Source organism: Caloenas nicobarica, chromosome 2 (assembly GCF_036013445.1).
Source record: "Caloenas nicobarica isolate bCalNic1 chromosome 2, bCalNic1.hap1, whole genome shotgun sequence".
Classification (NCBI taxonomy): domain Eukaryota; kingdom Metazoa; phylum Chordata; class Aves; order Columbiformes; family Columbidae; genus Caloenas; species Caloenas nicobarica.
This window is the reverse complement of record NC_088246.1, coordinates 5,069,454-5,088,656: the sequence shown is the minus strand read 5'-3', so window position 1 is coordinate 5,088,656 and position 19,203 is coordinate 5,069,454. Positions and strand designations below refer to the sequence as shown.

At 42.1% G+C, this 19,203-nt stretch overlaps 1 protein-coding gene across 4 annotated transcripts in view; it reads right to left on the bottom strand.

Moving 5' to 3' along the window:
- The window catches only part of CRHR2 (corticotropin releasing hormone receptor 2), a 157,594-nt gene that overhangs the window by 39,172 nt on the left and 99,219 nt on the right, over positions 1 to 19,203 (bottom strand). For all 4 annotated transcript variants that reach the window (XM_065628081.1, XM_065628082.1, XM_065628079.1 and 1 more), the window contains exons 6-8: positions 13,887 to 14,004; positions 9,619 to 9,772; positions 6,187 to 6,247 (exon numbers count right to left, since the gene is read on the bottom strand). In XM_065628081.1, coding sequence (XP_065484153.1) covers positions 6,187 to 6,247; positions 9,619 to 9,772; positions 13,887 to 14,004 — 333 coding nt within the window. The remainder of the gene's footprint in view (positions 1 to 6,186; positions 6,248 to 9,618; positions 9,773 to 13,886; positions 14,005 to 19,203) is intronic.

The window sequence follows — 19,203 nt, the reverse complement described above, 5'->3', positions numbered from 1 at the left end:
TAACTCTTACTTTAAATACAACATAATCCATTATTTCTGCAACAAAATCAGCACTGCACATTTCTTTAAGACCAAAAAGAGAAACATAAACCACAGAAAATCATTTGGTGCATCAGAATTTTAATTCCATCTGTGTGAAATAAAAGCTTTTTTTTTCCTACCTCTGAAAGAATAAACAAACACTCACTGAATATCAGAATATTGAAGAAGACAATTTAGGAAGACAGCTCTGATTAGGCTCAGATATGTAAACATGCTTCTATTGAATAGTACTAATTAATATTATTCGTGGTTCTCTGATAGTTCGTTATATAACAAAAAGCACTGCTGGTTTTATCATTTTCGTTAATTACATCTTAATAATGTTCTTCCCCTTATCAACTGTTCATCAATGAAATTACTACAATAATTCTTAATCATTTATGTGTTGGTTTTTGGTTGGTTTTTTGTTTGTTTGTTTCTTTTTTATTTTTAATTGAGACTTAACCGTACTTTTTTCAGAGTTGTCAGATTTTGCTAAAGAACAACTAAACCCCAGAGAGGATATTTGCCACAGTACCAATTATATTTGCCTCAATACTCAGAACATGATCTCTAAAAAGAACAAAAATGAAAAAAATTAGGAAGCTGGTTGAAGCGTTTTCTTAACATTCTTCCTGTGTGCTATTTGGAGCTCTTAAGTTATTATGAGCTACATAACTTGAACCCCAGTTCAACCTCTGAACAATTAAGTTACAGATCAAATGCGTACTCAGATGGAGAAGTTTCCCATTTTGTTCTGAATTTTGGGCTGTCCAATGAGATACCTTGAATACTGTGTTCACTTTGGGGCCCCTCACTATTGGAAAGACCTTGAGGTGCTGGAGTGAGTTGAGAGAAGGGAACGGAGCTGGGGAAGGGGCTGGAGCACAAGTGTGATGGGACTTGGGGGGTTCAGCCTGGAGAACAGGAGCTGAGGGGAGACCTGATCTCTGAACTGCCTGAAAGGAGCTTGGAGCATGGAGGGGGTTGGTCTCTTCTTCCAAGGAACGAGTGACAGGATGGGAGGAAATGGCCTCATGTTGCACCAGGGGAGGTTTAGATGGGATATTGGGAAAAATTTATTCCCAAAAAGGGTTGTTGGGCATTGGAACAGGCTGCCCAGGGCAGTGGTGGAATCACCATCCCTGAAGGGGTTTAGAAAGCTTATAGACACGGTTCTTAGGGATGTGGTTTAGTGCTAGAGTTAGGTTATGGTTGGACTCAATGATCTTGAGGGTCTCTTCCAACTGGAATGTTTCTGTGATTCTATCTAGTGAAAGATGTGCTTGACCACGGCAAGAGGGTTGGAGTAGATGATCTTTAAAGGTCCCTTCCAACCCAGAGCATTCTATGATCTATGATTCTATATCCAAAGAGTGTCGGAAGCTGCAGGATAGTCCATGTTTTCTGCATGTGTCCAGTGTGGAGGTCTGACCTCATGGGGGAACAACACATGATTTCCCCAGTGGTCAAGATAAATGGAGCATGACAAGTAGGTTGACTGGGGAGAACAGCCTCTTTTCACAGAATAAGTGAGGCTGGCAGGGACTTCTTGAGATTTTCTAGTCCTCCCTCCCTGCTCACAGCAGGGTTGGCTGAAACAGATTGCTCAGAGCTGTGCTCAGCCGGCTTTTGAGTAGTTTCAAGGATGAAGACTCCACAATTTCCCTGGGCAACCTGTTCTACCACCCCCACAGTAAAAAGTTGTTTCTTGATGTTCAGACGGAATTTCATGTGTTTCATTCTGTGCCACTGCCACTTGTCCTGTCTCTGGGCACCAATGAGAAGTGTCTGGCTCTATCTTCTTTATATCCTCCTATAAGATATTTATAAACGTTGATATGATCCCCCTGAGCTTTCTCCTCTCCAGTCTAAACAATCCCAACTCTCTCAGTCTCTGCTCTCATAAGAGATGCTCTTATGAGATCCAGAGAGCAATTGTTTTTTTTTAAAGTCAGGGATTAGTTTTCTCTCATCTGTATATATTTGCACAAACTTACAGAATTCAAATTAAAGGCATGATTTCTATATTATCCCTGCACAGAGAAAGTGTTCTCTAAATGCCACAAAGTTCAGTCCAAACTGTCCCAATGGCTGATGGACTGGAGAGGAAAACAGGCCATAAGTTAAGTACACACAGGTACATATCTCACACACAGCACATGTAGGTACATTCCTACATGTGCTTCAGTTTGACTATTCAGCAGAATCTGCTCCTTTCCTCAGGGAGACAGAGCAGGGGCTCTCTGAAGCATCCCATGCTTCAATGCTTGAGAAGGTGTCTGAACACTTATGACGGCTGTCAGACCCTCAGCAAGTTATCAATTTATATTTTGCTTCAGTTCATTTACTTCTACTGAGTCTCCCCTGCATATGACATTACTACAAATGTGAAAAGCAGATTTCATTTACTAGCCTTGGCCTTACAACTTAATGCCCTTGTCAGCTCTTCATTTACAAGAGCTCTGCCTGGGTGCATATGCTACATCAAAGAAAGGCACTATTGAAGCATCCACTCTTGATTTCTCAAGCAGAGTAAAGTGAATCTTGGCTCAAACACTGACAACAAGCGAGCACAAAACTGACGCTCCAGGCTATTATACCTCACACTATGGTGGGCACAAGCCAAAAGGGCATTCTTGATGAATTTGACATAGCTATGATGTGCAGTGAGGGTGTGTGTGAATGTTTTACTCCAAGGCAAACAGCAGCAATAAAGACAGAAAGGTAGAAACATCCCAAGGCATTAAGTTTGTCTGGGTCTACCATGAGTACCTGACACCTCCCTCGTCAGTAAGCACGTAAGACGAATGATGTATATGAATTGGAAAGTACAGATTTGTCCATGACATGGATTTAAAAGCACAAGCTCTATTTGATAATCCACCCAAGGGGGAGAGCTTGAGCCTAGAGACTCAACAGAAACAGCCTCGATGTTCTCCGCACCGAAGTGGATCACTTTGTCTTCCTTGCCCTGCTGACTGTATTTTATATCCCCCCTTTTTTTGTTGTTGTTGTGCAGTATTTGAGCCAGTTACACCTTTGCTGGTAAGAGTAACACACATACCTATATAAACATGTAATGTCTTTTTTCATATTTGTGATACATCAAGGGGAGATTATTTCACATTACTTTGCAGGTGTACAATAATGGCGCAAGAAGGCACTGGTACAAATGATGCAGTGGTTTCTTCCTCTAGCCACCTTGTGGGCAGTGTGACCACAGGTGTTGTGGCATGTTTCTATCAAGGGTCCTACTTTCCATTATTTCATTTGGGAGTGATGAGCAGTCTTCCAAAAGGAGGCGTTTAAACTTCGGCATTGAACTCACAACAGGAATGTTTAATGTGCATCACCATTATTAATGCATGTGGTGCTTTGCCTCTCCAGGTTTCAAGACACGAGTTTTGGTTATTTTGTTTTGTGCTTTTTAAGCTGACTTGTTCCTTCAGCTCTTACTTCTAGAGCTGAATGTCGTACTTCAGCACAATGAGACAGCTGCCATGCTGCCCTGGCTTGTGCAAGGCAAGAACTACAAGGAACCTGACCATGAAGCAGACCCAGAATGTTCTGATCCTTTACCCATCCAAAACCAAGGTCTGTGAGCACAGAAATTAGGGAAGTCTAGTGATCTGAGGTTAACTCCCAGGGCTATTTGACTTGAACACACGAGGAACAGATTCCAACTGAAGTTTTTCCTGCTATTTTGAGACTACAGTATGAATTCTCCTGTATGATTACTGTGGGTGGTGTGGAATCACACAAAACTTTTCCCTCAGTGAAAAAGTGTCTGTCTGTCTGCCAATATGTGTAACTCCTGGAAATTAGATTATCACCTGCAAAGTCACTGTTAAAGCTACAGAAGAGATTGGCCAAGGGTTCAAAATTTTGTTGTGAGCAGAGAAGAGGAATTAAGTAGCGTGTAGCAGAATTCCTCCCGTGCCTACAGCATGGATGCCCAAAACTCAGCCGGTCATCCTATCCACCTCCCCTATGGCCAGGAGAAATACCGCCTGTAACTCTAATTCGTCCAACCTACTTGGGACATTTTCTTCTGGATGAGCTGAAATACACGCCAGACTGCTTTTATTGTTTAGACTGATCACCCCGATCATAAGAGACCAGAGATTAGTGCAGATGCAAACACCCACAAGGTAGATACTTACATTTAATCAGATGCGCTACAGACAGACAAACAGCGTGGTCATAGGAAAACCAGATTCATAGAGAAAATAGTGTTTTCAAGGTTAGGGAAGGGAGCTATAACAGGCAATAGACATTGATCCAAACACTAGTTGAAAAGTACAAGCTGAGCTATATCTGACCAGTGTCAATGCTTGGGTGAAAAATTCCCAAAACATAGATGCCTCTTTATGTCTCATATTTTTCAATTTCGTGCACTAACTGCTTCCAATTGGAAAAGCCAGAAACAGAAATGCAAAAATTCCAGCTGTATGACTATTCTTGGCAGACTGTCACCTGAATTGATGGAACACCTTATCCTTGGTGCTATCTTAAGACATATCAAGGATAAGAGGGTCATCAGGGACAGTCAACATGGCTTCACCAAGGGGAAGTCGTGTTTGACCAACCTCATAGCCTTTTATGAAGACGTAACAAGGTGGATTGACGATGGCAGAGCAGTGGATGTGGTCTACCTTGACTTCAGCAAAGCATTTGACACCGTCTCCCACAGCATCCTCACGGCAAAACTGAGGAAGTGTGGGCTGGATGATCGGGTAGTGAGGTGGACTGCAAACTGGCTGAAGGAGAGAAGCCAGAGAGTCGTGGTCAATGGGGCGGAGTCTGGTTGGAGGCCTGTATCTAGTGGAGTGCCTCAAGGGTCAGTTCTGGGACCAATACTGTTCAATATATTCATCAACGACTTGGATGAGGGAATTGAGTGTACTATCAGCAAGTTTGCTGATGACACCAAGCTGGGAGGAGTGGCTGACACGCCAGAAGGCTGTGCTGCCATCCAGCGAGATCTGGACAGGCTAGAGAGTTGGGCGGGGAAAAATTTAATGAAATATAACAAGGGAAAATGTAGAGTCTTGCATCTGGACAGGAACAACCCCAGGTTCCAGTACAGGTTGGGGAATGACCTATTAGAGAGCAGTGTAGGGGAAAGGGACCTGGGGGTCCTGGGGACAGCAGGATGACCATGAGCCAGCACTGTGCCATTGTGGCCAAGAAGGCCAATGGCATCCTGGGGTGTATTAGAAGGGGGGTGGTCAGTAGGTCAGAGAGGTTCTCCTGCCCCTCTACTCTGCCCTGGTGAGACCTCATCTGGAATATTGTGTCCAGTTCTGGGCCCCTCAGTTCAAGAAGGACAGGGAACTGCTGGAGACAGTCCAGCGCAGGGCCACAAAGATGATGAAGGGAGTGGAGCATCTCCCTTATGAGGAAAGGCTGAGGGAGCTGGGGCTCTTTAGCTTGGAGAAGAGGAGACTGAGGGGTGACCTCATCAATGTTTATAAATATATAAAGGGTGGGTGTCACGAGGATGGAGCCAGGCTCTTCTTGGTGACAACCAACAGTAAGACAAGGGGTAATGGGTTCAAGCTGGAACACAAGAGGTTCCACTTAAATTTGAGAAGAAACTTCTTCTCAGTGAGGGTGACGGAACACTGGAACAGGCTTCCCAGGGAGGTTGTGGATTCTCCTTCTCTGGAGACATTCAAAACCCGCCTGGACACCTTCCTGTATAACCTCACCTGGGTGTTCCTGCTCCGGCAGGGGGATTGGACTAGATGATCTTTCGAGGTCCCTTCCAATCCCTAACATTCTGTGATTCTGTGATTCTGTGATTCTGTGAATTCTGCACACCCAGAAAGCTAAATCCTTTAGCACTCAACCGTAGTTTTTTACCAAGGTCTTACTCAAGCAAAACTCCCATTGAAGGAGATTAGCCTGACTGTAAATCATGTATAAAGATACCAAATGAGAGCTTCAGGGCTCAGCCAAGGATATTTGGGAAAGGTATTTTCAGGAACTGACTCAAGTAGTGCTCTGAAATTTGAGATAGTCTGGATTTGGATGGAAGTGATTTGAGCCTTCCTCTTTCCTATCAGTCAGCCTGATTTCTAAATTACCGGTTCATCTTGCAGGCATTTCTTAATTTATTTACAGAGTCACATAAACGCAATTGTTAACATCACTTACTGTTCATTTTCATAATATAGTTTTCCAATGGCCCAGGCAATGATGATTGGGCAAGGAATACCTGCAACAGCAAAAAATCAGGAGTTAATCACAGCCCATGTATGGATGGATAATACAGGTGTAGATACAGATTCGTTTGAGGAGGGTCTTGGTTAATGAACTGGAAGAGCACAAATACAAACGGTCCTATTTTTGTATACTTGAGACACTACAATTACTAAGACCTCTTTATGTATATACCAAAAAGATCATCTGAAAAAGAGAAAACTGTAGTTCCACTAAGAAAAGTTTAGAAAATTATTAACAAACACACATATATATATGCAAGTGTCTATATAAGTGACCAGAACAATTTTGACTGGCTTAAAGGCTATTTTGGTCCCTTTCCATTTTCCTGCAGTTGATATGGCAAAACTTTAGAGATATCACTTGTAGATGGGTGTTTAGATTTTTATTTCCCAGGCTGCAAGAAGTCTGTAAACATACAGAACTCTTTAGATGAAGACCATTCTCAAAATTTTCAATTAATTTTTTAGTTGAATCTTCTCTGTGAAACAGGATTATGGGAAAGAATCTCTTGATATCTTGCACTGTCAAAATTTGTTCGTTTGCCCTTTCTGAAGGATCCAGCTAATCTTAATTTTATATATATATAATTCTACCTAAAACGTGCAATGTGTTGTGTCTGCATGTTCGTTCTTATCAAGACTTGCGCTTGTTTTGTGTTAGGCCTTCAGAGTCCAGCTTGTTTCAGGGGGATTTGCTGGAGCAGGAAACTGGAAATGAGGACTAAGTAGAACTGGCCTTTTGACGCAGATCTGCTGGGCAAAACGGGAACTTTCTCACCCAGGCATTCTCCAGGCAAAGACTGGATTGCTGCCAAAATTAGAGGAGGAGAATTTTCTCTCTCCCATTTCCCCCGTACCTTTAACCTGTCACCTCAGGCAAAAACAAACAACAGCTCCATCTCTTATTCCAACCTCCAGGATCACATTCCTCTGAAATCACTGCTACTCTCAGGTGAATGAATGAGCAGAAGCCCAGATTCAGTGACCCCGCTAGTATCTGCTTTTTCCCACTGGAAGCAACACAACTTAAATCCTCATACAGGAGTCAGCCCGGACAAGTATCTACTGCTGCTTTTTAACCTCCCATTTGTTGCCTCTTCTGTGGGAAACGGAGGCTTTGAAGAGGCAAAGCAGAGTGGAAAGAGAACCAGAACACAGTAGGGGTGGGACTGAATTGCTAAGTGGTCAACTTTAATCTCAGCAAGAAGTATAGTGCAGCTCTCGTCTCCTAATCCACCAACTCCTGTGCCCTGCAAGTGATTGTGTTGTCTTCTGTCTTGTTCACCATTGACTCACAGGGTCTGGTACCCTCATTTCCCCCATGTTTTTGTAGCCATGTCCTTGCTCCTAGAGGAAAACGTTTTACTTTTCCTCGTGAAGCAAAGAACAGCAATTTGAGAATGAAGGCAGTAAAAGATTGTGTATGGGAAAGCAAAGCAGAGCCAGAAAGTACCCAAAAGGGTGAGGAAAAAGGCATATTCAGCTTGCATCACTCCTACATCGTTAATCAGAAACCCAGAGGGCTCTGAGTGAGGTAGGGACCAAATCAGTCACGGGATCTGTGAGAGCTGTGTGAGCAGCTGATTTTCCAGTTTGGCGAGAGAATTGAAAATATTGAAAAAAAATTGAATCCATTCCCCCACATGAACATTTTCTTTCTACCACAACTCTTCTTTCCTCCGATTTGATTTTGGATTGAATGACGTATTTTGTTTTAAAGGCTGTTTCTGCCTTCAGAAGTGCAATTCAATTACTTCTGCTCAGTTCTGAAAAGCAGAAGCATTTCTGAACAAAATGACATTCTACTTTCAGAAAAGAAAATATTTGCAACTTTTTCCCATCTTTCTTCTCCCAATAGAAAAGAACTGCCAAATTCACTAGTTCAGTTTTACTTCAGATTTTGCTTTCAAGCGAATAAGCTGCCCGCAGGGGGCTTGTATTGTCAAACCTGTCCTGGTCAAGTTCAAATCATGGATATGTTCGTAGAATCATAGAATAGTTTGGGCCAGTAGGAACCTTCAAAGGTCATCTAGTCCAACCTGAACTCTGAAGGTATCCACTCCAATCTCCTGCTAAAAGCAGAACTGTCAGTACTAACCCACCTCAACCAAGGAATAGCCTTGCTGAATTTGCAACACCTCCAGAGTCAGAGATTCCAGAGCTTCTTAGTCATCTGTTCCAGTGTTGTACTACTTGGTAAATTTTCTGTTTTCTTAATGTCTGGTCGTAATCTCCCAGTCTGTAATCTGTGGCCCTTGCCCTTTCTCATAACATCTGCTATTACCAAGAATATAATCCTTTAAATCATTCTTGGTACCTAACAGATTCTTCCTTAGCTTCCTCCTTGCCAGATTAAATAAACTCAGCTCATTCAGCCTCACTTCACAGGTCATGTCCTCTAGATCCCTGATCATATTGACAGCCTTCTACTGGCTAACCTCCAGATTTTCCACAGCCCTTTTCACCCAAAAGACTCCAAACTGACCACAAAGGTGCCTTACCAAAGCTGAATAGAAAGTAGTAGTAACTTAGCTCAATCTTCTCTCCACACAGTATGTCTTTTACCTTATTTATGACAGGAAGGCACTGATGGCTCATACTCAGCTCGCATCCGCTGCAAGCCCTACGTCTTTTTCAGCAGGACTGCTACTCTCACAATCGGTTCCCAGCCTGTTACCAACAGACCAGCCTATATGGATGCAGTGAGGGTGAAGGAGATGCTCCTTTGCGCTGGTCCAGGCTGGCACAGTAGAAAGAAGGCTATGGCATGCAATGAGCTATTTTTCTGCCTTTGAGTAGCCACAAGGAGAGTACAAAGATGACATGTGACTCTTTGTTAAAGGTGGTTTTCTAGGAACAAATCCTTCAGCAGCCCGAAAGGCGGCGGTAAGGCCAGATTGGCAGATAATTAGGGTTCTCTTATAGCCAGCTCTTCACTTAGATGTGTCTCATCTGTCTCTTGAGGCCGAGTGGTCCACAGGGCATGGGCAGTGCCTTTTCTGTTTCATGCCGTGTTGAGCAGCAGCGCATAAGGGGTTGTGATCGCCGCTTTGCTGATCAAAGTCAAAGGGACATGGTATGAACTGCTGCATTCCCAAAATCCCAAGCCTGGGACTTCTCTTTTGTTCCTTAACACCAGGTATCTGAGGATCTAAATGAAGATAAATCCAGCAATAACCTATTTGGTTTATATCATCGTCACAGTGAAGAACTAAACCCAATCTCATGTTGTTCTGACATAAAGTTAGGTTTGAATATTAGACTTCATCACAGTGGGATTTTTCACATTTATTCTTGCTGCTTTTGTTTTTATCACTTTAATGCCAGGTACCATGTAATGCCATTTTAAACATGAGTCACTTACACCATCCTATGAAGAGAAAGACCCATTTCCGCAGCTTATCTGTGGAATAAGTCATCACTATAGCAGTGTGTAAGTAGCAGCCTTCCACAAACATCCAGAAGAAGTTGGTCACCACAAAATAATTGTAGACAGTGGTAATACATCGACACCAGGGCTGGAAAGAAAATAGAAAATAACATTTAAAAATCATGGTGAGAACATTTGAAAAATTTTATATATTGTTATTCCCTTAAAAATCAATAGTAGAATTCATAGAATCATAGAGTCATTTTGGTTGGAAAAGACCCTTGAAGATCGTTGAGTCCAACCGTTAAACTAACACATTAATGGGATGCGGATTTATACCTGTGATTTGGAATTAGAATATCTTAGGTTCTCTTGGGAACTCACAACTATGTCTGAAGCTCGGTCTTGACCACAACATGCAGGATCTCCTGCACCTGAGCATGTCTGGAAAGTTAACACACCATAGGACACGTCCAGACTAGCAATCCCCAAGTGGTTAAAGAAGCAGATGTGTGGAAAGAAGACAAGAGGAGGGAGGTCATTTGACTACAGATGATCTTTCAGAGAGGTACAGCTATAGCCTAGGGTCCTATCCAAAGACAACGTAAGAGTCTAAGCATATCTTAGGAACTACAACCCACCTCCTGAGAAATTCAAAGAAAATATGAGACAGAAGTGAATGTCACAGTCTTGCTTCGCTTCCACTGAAGGGAAGGAGCACCATTGACATCCAGAAAAAATATATTTTATTTTAAAAACATGCTTTTGTCAGCTACTTCATCCCCCCTATTCCTGCCGTTAGTGCTTCAGTCTGAATTTTGCCATAACTTCAATAGGATTTTTTGGTCAGGTTCAGTAAAAGCATCTTCTCCTCACGGCTGTGCAGAGAGAGCACAGCTGTGGAATACACAATTAGCTATAGAGAGGTAGACGGCAACATCACATCGATAAATCACAGGTAACTTCTGATGGTAATTTCCGCAGTGCTACACAGAGAAGACTGGGAAAGATTCTTTCTGATCAAGCAGGCATTCAACATATTCCCCAAATTTATTGGACAAGAAACAGTTACAAAATGATAACCCATTAACAAGTTGTGATCACTTCTGTATATTGAGCTGAAATAAACAGAAGAAATCTTTTGGATGTGTTAAAGCTTTCATTTTTGTATAATTTAATTAGGATTTGTTATTTAGTTTGGCTTCATCTTTAATATAAGATTAAAAAACAAAACTCAGAGGGAGATGAAACATTTTGTTTTCAAAGTTTTGTTTAAACCAAATCATGTTTTGTTCTCCTTTTGGCCTGAGCAAAGTAAAATAAAACCACAAACAAACAAACAAAATCCTATTTTTGAATAACACCAAACAAATATTTTGGCTCCATTCCTGATTGACCCCCAAACCAACAGGACTTTGTTTCCAAAGACTCTAAGTCTCACATTCAATTTTTTGAAAGTATGAGTATCAATTAAATCTTTCCCTGTGGCCTTAATCTCATGTAAATTCTCTGATATAACGTCTACAGTCTCGTTCCACTATATCCCTCAGTTGCAACACTTACACAATTTTTGTCCTCTCCACAGCTGCCCATTTTCACAAAAATTATAAAAAACCAATTTTATCTGAGCTTGTTGTTCCTGTGTCAGAACTGAGTGGAATTGGGCAGGGGGTTGCGAAGGTACCAGGACAGATACAAATACATGTGATAGTAGTGAGATCTCCCTCTGCATCGTTTCCATAGGAAACCAGAATAAAACGAATTTTGAGCAATTTGTTTTGGAGCAGTGGATTTGTTTGTACTAAATAATAAACCCAATTAGCAGAACTCGTTAATTTATACCATTTCATTTATTTGACTGAGGATTCTTGATCCTCATGTGTATCCACCATCAGACTCCAGACATCTTCACCAATTCCCCTTCTTGATTTATTAACACAAGCACTATAACTTCACGCAAAATGTTTCCACATTGAGTCCTTGATGCTTCTGTAACTAAATTATTACTGATCAGCAGAGAAGAGATCACATCATTAGGTAGCATAGTGATGTTGCTCTCATTGATTTTGATGGTGTTACTTTGACTTCTATCACAATAGGAATTTAACAAAGTTATTACTAAGCTTGTATAAAGTACCTTCCCCAAAAGATTGCAGCGTTCTGCAGAGAAGAGATGAATTAATTAAAACTGAGGCATGTGAGGATCTGTCCTTATATTTGCAGGTTTATATTTTCCTCGACACTTTGTGGTCACATTTTAAAAGGTATTTGAGTGCCTGACTCCAACGATTTTTTTTAAATATCTGTAAAAATCTGTGTTAAGATTTGCAGCAGCATCTTGAGCTTAAATCACACAGCATAAAACTGTCAACAATAAAGCTCATATACCACCATCTTCTGTAGCCTGAAAATGTCAGAAATACAAAGCAAACAGTGAATTAATAGATGCTATAACATCTCAAAGGAGTATCTGCTTGAAGAATGATAGGTATGCATAGATATCCCAAAACCCTTAGAATCTCATACTCTTTCTTTATCTAGGTACTAATGACTTTGCTCTTTGTTTTCCAGCTTCTAATCTATAGGCACTTTAGTCCACTCTCTGTCCAAAGACACTAGGAAGCGGGGGGTATGTGTGTATGTGTGTGCATAAGTGTCTGTAGCATGATGTTTCTTCTTTATTAGGGAGCTAAATACCAGGGGACAGTCCTAAAAGGAGAATACTCCACTATAAGAATATGTCAAGGGAAAGAGAACTGTAAAAAACCCTGCTAAGGGACTATCAAAAAGGACCACTCACCAAGGAAATGTAGAATTACTCCCCAAGAAAATAAAGAAAACTGCTTTTTCTTGTGGAGTAGGTGCTTTTAATCCACTCAAAAATCCTTATATTATTGGGGCTGCTGTGTGACTAAATGGAGGGAGACATTACAGTACTGATGTAGGGACTGATTCAATGTCCTCACTCAAACAAGCATCTGCAGTTAGAATCATGGAATAATTTGGGTTGGAAGGGACCTCCCCAGCTCCCCCAGTGCCCCCCCTGCCATGAGCAGGGACATCTGCACCAGCTCAGGTTGCTCAGAGCCCCGTCCAGCCTGGCCTGGGATGTCTCCAGGGATGGGGCATCCACCACCTCTCTGGGCAACCTGGGACAGGGTTTCACCACCCTCAGTGTCAAAAAAAATTGAGGTTTGGGAGTTACCTGAGTGAACAAAAAATAACATAGATAGTAAGAGAAATGAGAGTGCTGTGACATGCTGTATTCCTTAAGAGTGCTCAAAGCCACACAAAGAAGATGCCTCACTTCTTACCCCCTTCAGCCATCCCATTTTTTATTGTGTGTATCCATCCAGTCCCTTGAACTGGCTCTGACTCTCAGTCACCCATCAGAAAGACGACTTAGGTCACTACACCAGCAGAAAAGTCTTGCTCAATTTTTCGCTGGCTAGTTTTCCACCAGTTTAGTCACCTCTGTCTCCAAGGGTTCAGTCCTTCCCAAGGGATCAAGAAAAGTAACAGAGGCAGTTCAAAAGGAGTGGCAGGAGCTGGAGTGAAGCATTTGGGTCCCTGAAGGAAGCAGCCATCCCGTTTAGTGGCAGGGAGCTGCTGCTGGATGCATCTCATATCACAGATCTTCATCCTCGAGGCCAGCATGGTGTAGAGGGGATTAGCAGAAAAATGGATTTTTTTTTTTTTCCCTCATGAAGATATCAAGAAACAAAAATTGCACTGTTTCAGGCCCTATTTCTTCTTTTCTTGGAAGTCTCACTGACTCCAGACAGCAAGAAGTCCACTGTCATCAGACAAAGCTGACTCAGAGCCTCAACAGCCAAATCAATCATTTCTGTACTGTGTTCATAAAGATTGCCCTCTGGAATGAATGCTTTCCCTACACCAGTGCACACCATGGCAAGATGGTCTGACAAAAAAAAATGTTCAAGAACTGCCAAATTTAGTGTCTTGCACGATACTGAGTCTCACAGGATATAAACTTGGAAAGTACCTATAGTTGGTGAAGATAAGAAATAAGTTTTTGGGAGGGATTTTTACTTTTAAAAAGTGTTTGATATTCAGTAATGAGGAAATAAATGAAAAATCATAAAATCTAAGCTGCTTTTCTTAATATTTTTGAAATTACATGAAAATCACTCCGAGCATGTGTGTGTGTCCTTTGTAATATTTCTATCAGTTGAACAAATTCAGCACCCCTGCCTGCCCCCAAACTACATGGCACAGACACGCTACCTCTAAGCACTTACTTCATTGCTTTCATGTATGTTGTGATCTATCATTTGAAGTAGAAACCACATCACATTCCTCAGGATGAAAGTGGTGATCAAGTTCCAGTGGATAATATTCCGCAGGCATCTGATACTCCTAAACGCAGAAATACATTTAAATCATCATCACATATGGAGAAGAAATACACATACATATTAATGACTGTATAAAACGACCCAAGCTAATTCTATTCACTTTCAAAATTCCTCATGGTTTATCCCTCTCCATTACTTTTCTCACACTATGGAACAGAAGGTTTGTCTATCCAGTGGGTCAGCAATAACAGTTTACACGCTGTCTGTAGCCTATATCTTTACCAGCTGTCATATCTGGGTTTGGTCTCATTCTCTGGCTCTCAGGGTAAATTGCACATCCAGTGTCAAAGCCAAAACTTGGATTTTGCAGTGTAGTCACAACACAAATAAATGACATCAATATAAAGCAGCAACCGGAGGATAGTAAAATCTGTGCTGCTTCTTTTCCTTGTTATATACCTTTCTTCCAGAAACCACAGAATAACTTTTGCAAAGCCACATACAACAATTTGTCTTGATGAGATGCTCTCTTTGACATTAAATCAGTTCAAGCAAGTGAAACATGATCTGCTGGAAAGACCCGAAGATTCAAATGGTTATTTCATCCTTGGTTGTGACTTTTACTCCCCTCAGCCCTGTCTCATCAGCTCTATTATAATGTCAACTAGAATTGATAAGCCCCTAAACAACAAGGCTCCACTGGAGTGTGTTGCATTGTTCACAGAAGGAGATTTTGTGACAAATATCTGCTCTGGACTGGCAAAACTGGAATGGTTTTCATTCAGTTGGTCTCTTGAACAGGCTTGCCTGTGTGAAGTTCAAATTTTTCAGACACATTAATATGATAGGAGAGCATCAACTGCCTGGTTTCCAGCCCTGGGCTCAGCTGGCTGTACCAAGCTTTCTCAAACAAGGTAAAACTGCGTATCCTCCTTCACCAGAAAATCTCTGTATCTGTTTTTAGTCCTTTCCCAGCCCCCTTTCAGATGCAATGTAAAATATGAGCACAATGTAAAATATGAGCCACAATGAGTTGGGGCACAGTGCCATAAAACAAAAGAAGGGACATACTAAATAGTGCTTGCTGCTGAAATAGTGCTGGCTCCAGGAGGTGGCCAGTGTGTGACACTGATGCCACCAACCAAAGTATCATTGAAACTAGACAGAAAGTTATTCATTCCATCATCTGAGACCAGAGCATTTTGTCTTCTCGTTCTTTGTGAAGTCATAAAAGAAGGTGAGTGCAAAGTTGCAGTTTTGCAACCAAGCTAAACACAAAACACTCCAGTTACTAAAATGTCTTCCACGAGGGTCCAAAGAGCCAGTGCATTTCCCAGGATCATCAGGTTAGGATTCTGCATTTGCCACATCAGCCTCCCCGTTTGCAAAGGAAGCTGTCAAATAACGTGGGACAGCCACAGAAAGTGGTCCCAAACACGCTCAACTGCAGCTGACCGTAGCTCATCCCACTGACAGCAAAAAGAGAAAGCACAATCCAGCAACCAACTTTGCTGTTGCCTCAGGGTTTTTTTGCACGAAAAACAAGCCAGACTTCTTAATAACAAATACTATTTTGTTACCACGAAACACTTATTGCACTCTTCCTAGTACTTGATTAGTCAGTTTTAGGGCCAGAAGCAATTCTGTTATGTCCTTCAGCCTCACAAATCTCTCAGACATTTCGCAGAAATCCAGAAAAAAAAAATCCAAAGTCCTCCTACATACTGGATACTCCAATTTACAGAAAAATGCTCAGAGGTACAACCCTACTAAGTCAATGTTAAAATAGCTTCTGAGTTTAACAACTCAGGCTCCAGGTATGAAATTGGTATTTGGTTTTGAGAGCATCAGTGACTCACGACTGGAGTCAATTTGGAAAACAAATCTCCAGCTGCTCAGATCCGTTTACTTTGATTTAGGCTACAAAACCCCAAAGCGTTGCTCTCAGTGTAACCTCTGCTACCAGGGAACACATCAGAGGCACATCTCACTTCAAAAATTTCACTTCTAACAAAGGCAAAGGTTCACGTTAGGCTTTCAAAGAAACTACCCAACCAACACCTACTGCCTTTCATGCTGAACCCCAAGAACCCATCTGTCTCTGGACAGACTTCGAAACTTGTTATTAGGGTCTGTTCTTTGTTTATCATTCTGCACAGAAATGTCCTGAGCTGCTGTTCATCTCAGTATTATATTAACTCCCTTCAGGTTAAGGATTAGCAGATTAAGGAGGGAGTTTGAAATGCTGCTTCTAGGGGGAGAGGGAGGCAGGGGACTAGAAACTGAGGAAATTCAGGTCAAACTGTAGAGCTACTGGCATGAAATTAATTGCTTTTGAGAGCTCTAACAACAAAACAGATCCAGCACATTTGACACCTGTATGTAATTCTTGACAAAGAGAAGATAAGGGAGTGGAAAAAAAAATAATCCTTGTTACATGCCTCCATTTAGGTGTAGTTTAATCATCCCGTATTCTGGAACACCACTAAATCTGGTGGAAGAAACCTTATTCCCGCAAGATTTACAGCAGGACATTGGACTGGCCGCAGAGACAAGTGGGATCGAACAAATAGTTCCTAACGAGAGCTTTCCCTCTCAGTAGGATCTTAGTCGTCAAAATCACATTCTCTTCTGTGTCTTGGAACATAAAGACGACCTCAGCATCTACTGGCTGCATGATCTTTGCTTTCCTCACTACTTCTTGGTTCATGTTGTTTTGTCTTCTTTGCCCATCTGTCTGCATCCAGCCATTGGATTTTGTTTGGATTCCAAGATGCTTGGGACAGAGACGAACTTTTAGTAATCTGTGTTAAGGATCCAGAGCAAGAGAGTCTGATCTGTGTCGAGAACTCCCAAGATTTACAGGTAATTATGATCAAAACCCTCCTTCTTTACAAAAAGCCACAGAGGCACAGGGAAGATGTGTTCCTGGTATAAAATTAAGTAAAGTATAAATATAACCAACAGCTGGAATTTACCAAAATGAGGCCTGAAGCCTTGTCAAATAACGCTTTGGTTATGCAACAGGGATAGTTGGTTCCCAAGTCCCACTACCTGTAGCAAAAGCCATACGTTGAATATCAGCAACCTGGTACCACAGCCTCATTTTCTTCCTCAGACACTTCATGTGTGGCATGGATGTTAAGTAGATGCTTTCACCTGCCAAAAACCTTCATATTTTTGGGGCTAACAGAGCAATGAAGAAGATGCTGTAGAGCAAGCATTTTGCTCTTCTAGCTGCAGTCTCTCCCCAGTCACATTCCCCACCATGCTGCTGCCTTGGCAAAGCAGCACAAACACGTGAGGGGCTGGATTTGCATTTGCGATGTCTGGGTCATTATTCTGCTGGTGTTAATTAGGGTTTTAATGGAACCACTGGTACAGTCAGGCTGAGAAACACAGGTCTGAAAGTTCTGCAGAATATCTCAATGACTCCAGGCGCAGAATGGTTGTAACCTTTTCCCTTTTTATTTTTTTTTCCTTTCCTATATTTTTATTTTAATAGGAGTACCAAGTAGGGGCTCAAAGTTTGTTTTTGTTTGTAGAGAGCCCAGAGCACATGGATGCTTTGTATCTGTCTCCTAACTACAACTAGCACAGAAATCACAGTACGAATTGCATTAAAGCAATTCATAGCCGAGGGCAGGAAAAGCTTGAGAAATCACTGTGCCAGGTTTGTACCGGGGAAGGAGAAACAGGAGGGTTAATATAGTGTATGGAGGCTTGAGGGCACAGCAGTGGAGGGACTGCAGCTAAGTCCATTGATGTCAAAAGGGAAAGAGCTCTTGCCAGCCACCCGAGAAAGCTGCTCTCATTTACAGGCACCGCTGGTGAATGTTGTTATTGTTATTTACAATGGGTAAAGCATCTAGAGGGATACTGACTGAGACAAGGGCCTGGAGCGCGAGTCTGATGAGGAGCAGCTGAGGGACCTGGGGGGTTCAGCCTGGAGAACAGGAGCTGAGGGGAGACCTTCTTACTCTCTACAACTACCTGAAATGACGTTGTAGCATGGAGGGTGTTGGTCTCTTCTCCCAGGTAACAAGTGACAGGACAAGATGAAATGGCCTCAAGTTGCTCCAGGGGAGGTTAGGATTGGATATTGGGAAAAAATTCTTCACAGAAAGGGCTGTCAGGCATTGGAACAGGCTGCCCAGGGCAGTGGTGGAGTCACCATCCCTGGAGGGGTTTAAAAGGCATTTAGACGAGGTTCCTGGGGACATGGTTTAGTGCTAGAGTTAGGTTAGGTTATGGTTGGACTCGATGATCCGCAGGGTCTCTTCCAACTGAAAAGATTCTATGATTCTATGATTCGTTACAGGCACTATTCACATGGGATTGTTCTGTTGGGCTCAGGAGCTTACTCTGTGTGTAAAGTTCATCTGTGTAGCCAGATTGGAGTCTGAGGCGGACAGTGAATGAAGGACATGGTCCAGATTGGGCAACAAAGCTAATGACTAATAGGAGACCTGCAGTGCAGCTAGTGTTTGGCAAAGGCACAAAGCTGACCTTGTCGTATTCGCTCATCTCAAAGACTGAGGAGGAAACTCATAATACCCATAGGGGTAATTTGTCCTCCACAGGTCTTTTCCCGGCTTTTGATAGATGGATTCTAGCTTAAATTTATAAGCCTTAATTTAAACTGAAGTAATCCTGTTACTTGTATAAATGACCTGTCCCTTTTTGAAAGCCAGTTAAACTTAGAGTTAGAACAGTCTTCTGTGACACAGTTATTTTCTCCTTGATTAATTATTGCCTTCACTCCGTGGAGTGAAAAAGGAAGGAAGTCTGTGCTCCAGAAACAGCAGTAACTGCCCTTACAGGCAGCACTGAAAAGGAATTCACATCACATTGTAAATGAGAGGAGGTGAAATTTGAAGCACATTGAGCTGTATTATAAGTTAGTGAATTGAGCTTCCCTAGAGGCACAGTGATTGGCATGAATGAACTCCCTCACAACTCAGAAGCTAAGAAATTTGGCATTATTCTAACCTCTGTAGGGAGATATCACAATTTGGGGACTGTGGCAGTGACAACATCAGGAAAATGAAAGCACAGACAGCAGAGAGCTACCTTCTTAGGAGGGCAAAGAGTCTGGCACATCACAAGATGCCATGGACTGAGGCTACCAACTTCCATTAAAGAACCTTTTCCTGTATTTGCTTCCTGCCCTGATCCTTTTCAGATAAAAAGTGCTGGTCAAGGCCCTGGTTTGACTCTCCTGCTGGGTCTTCCCTGTGCGTAGGTCCAAATATGGAAG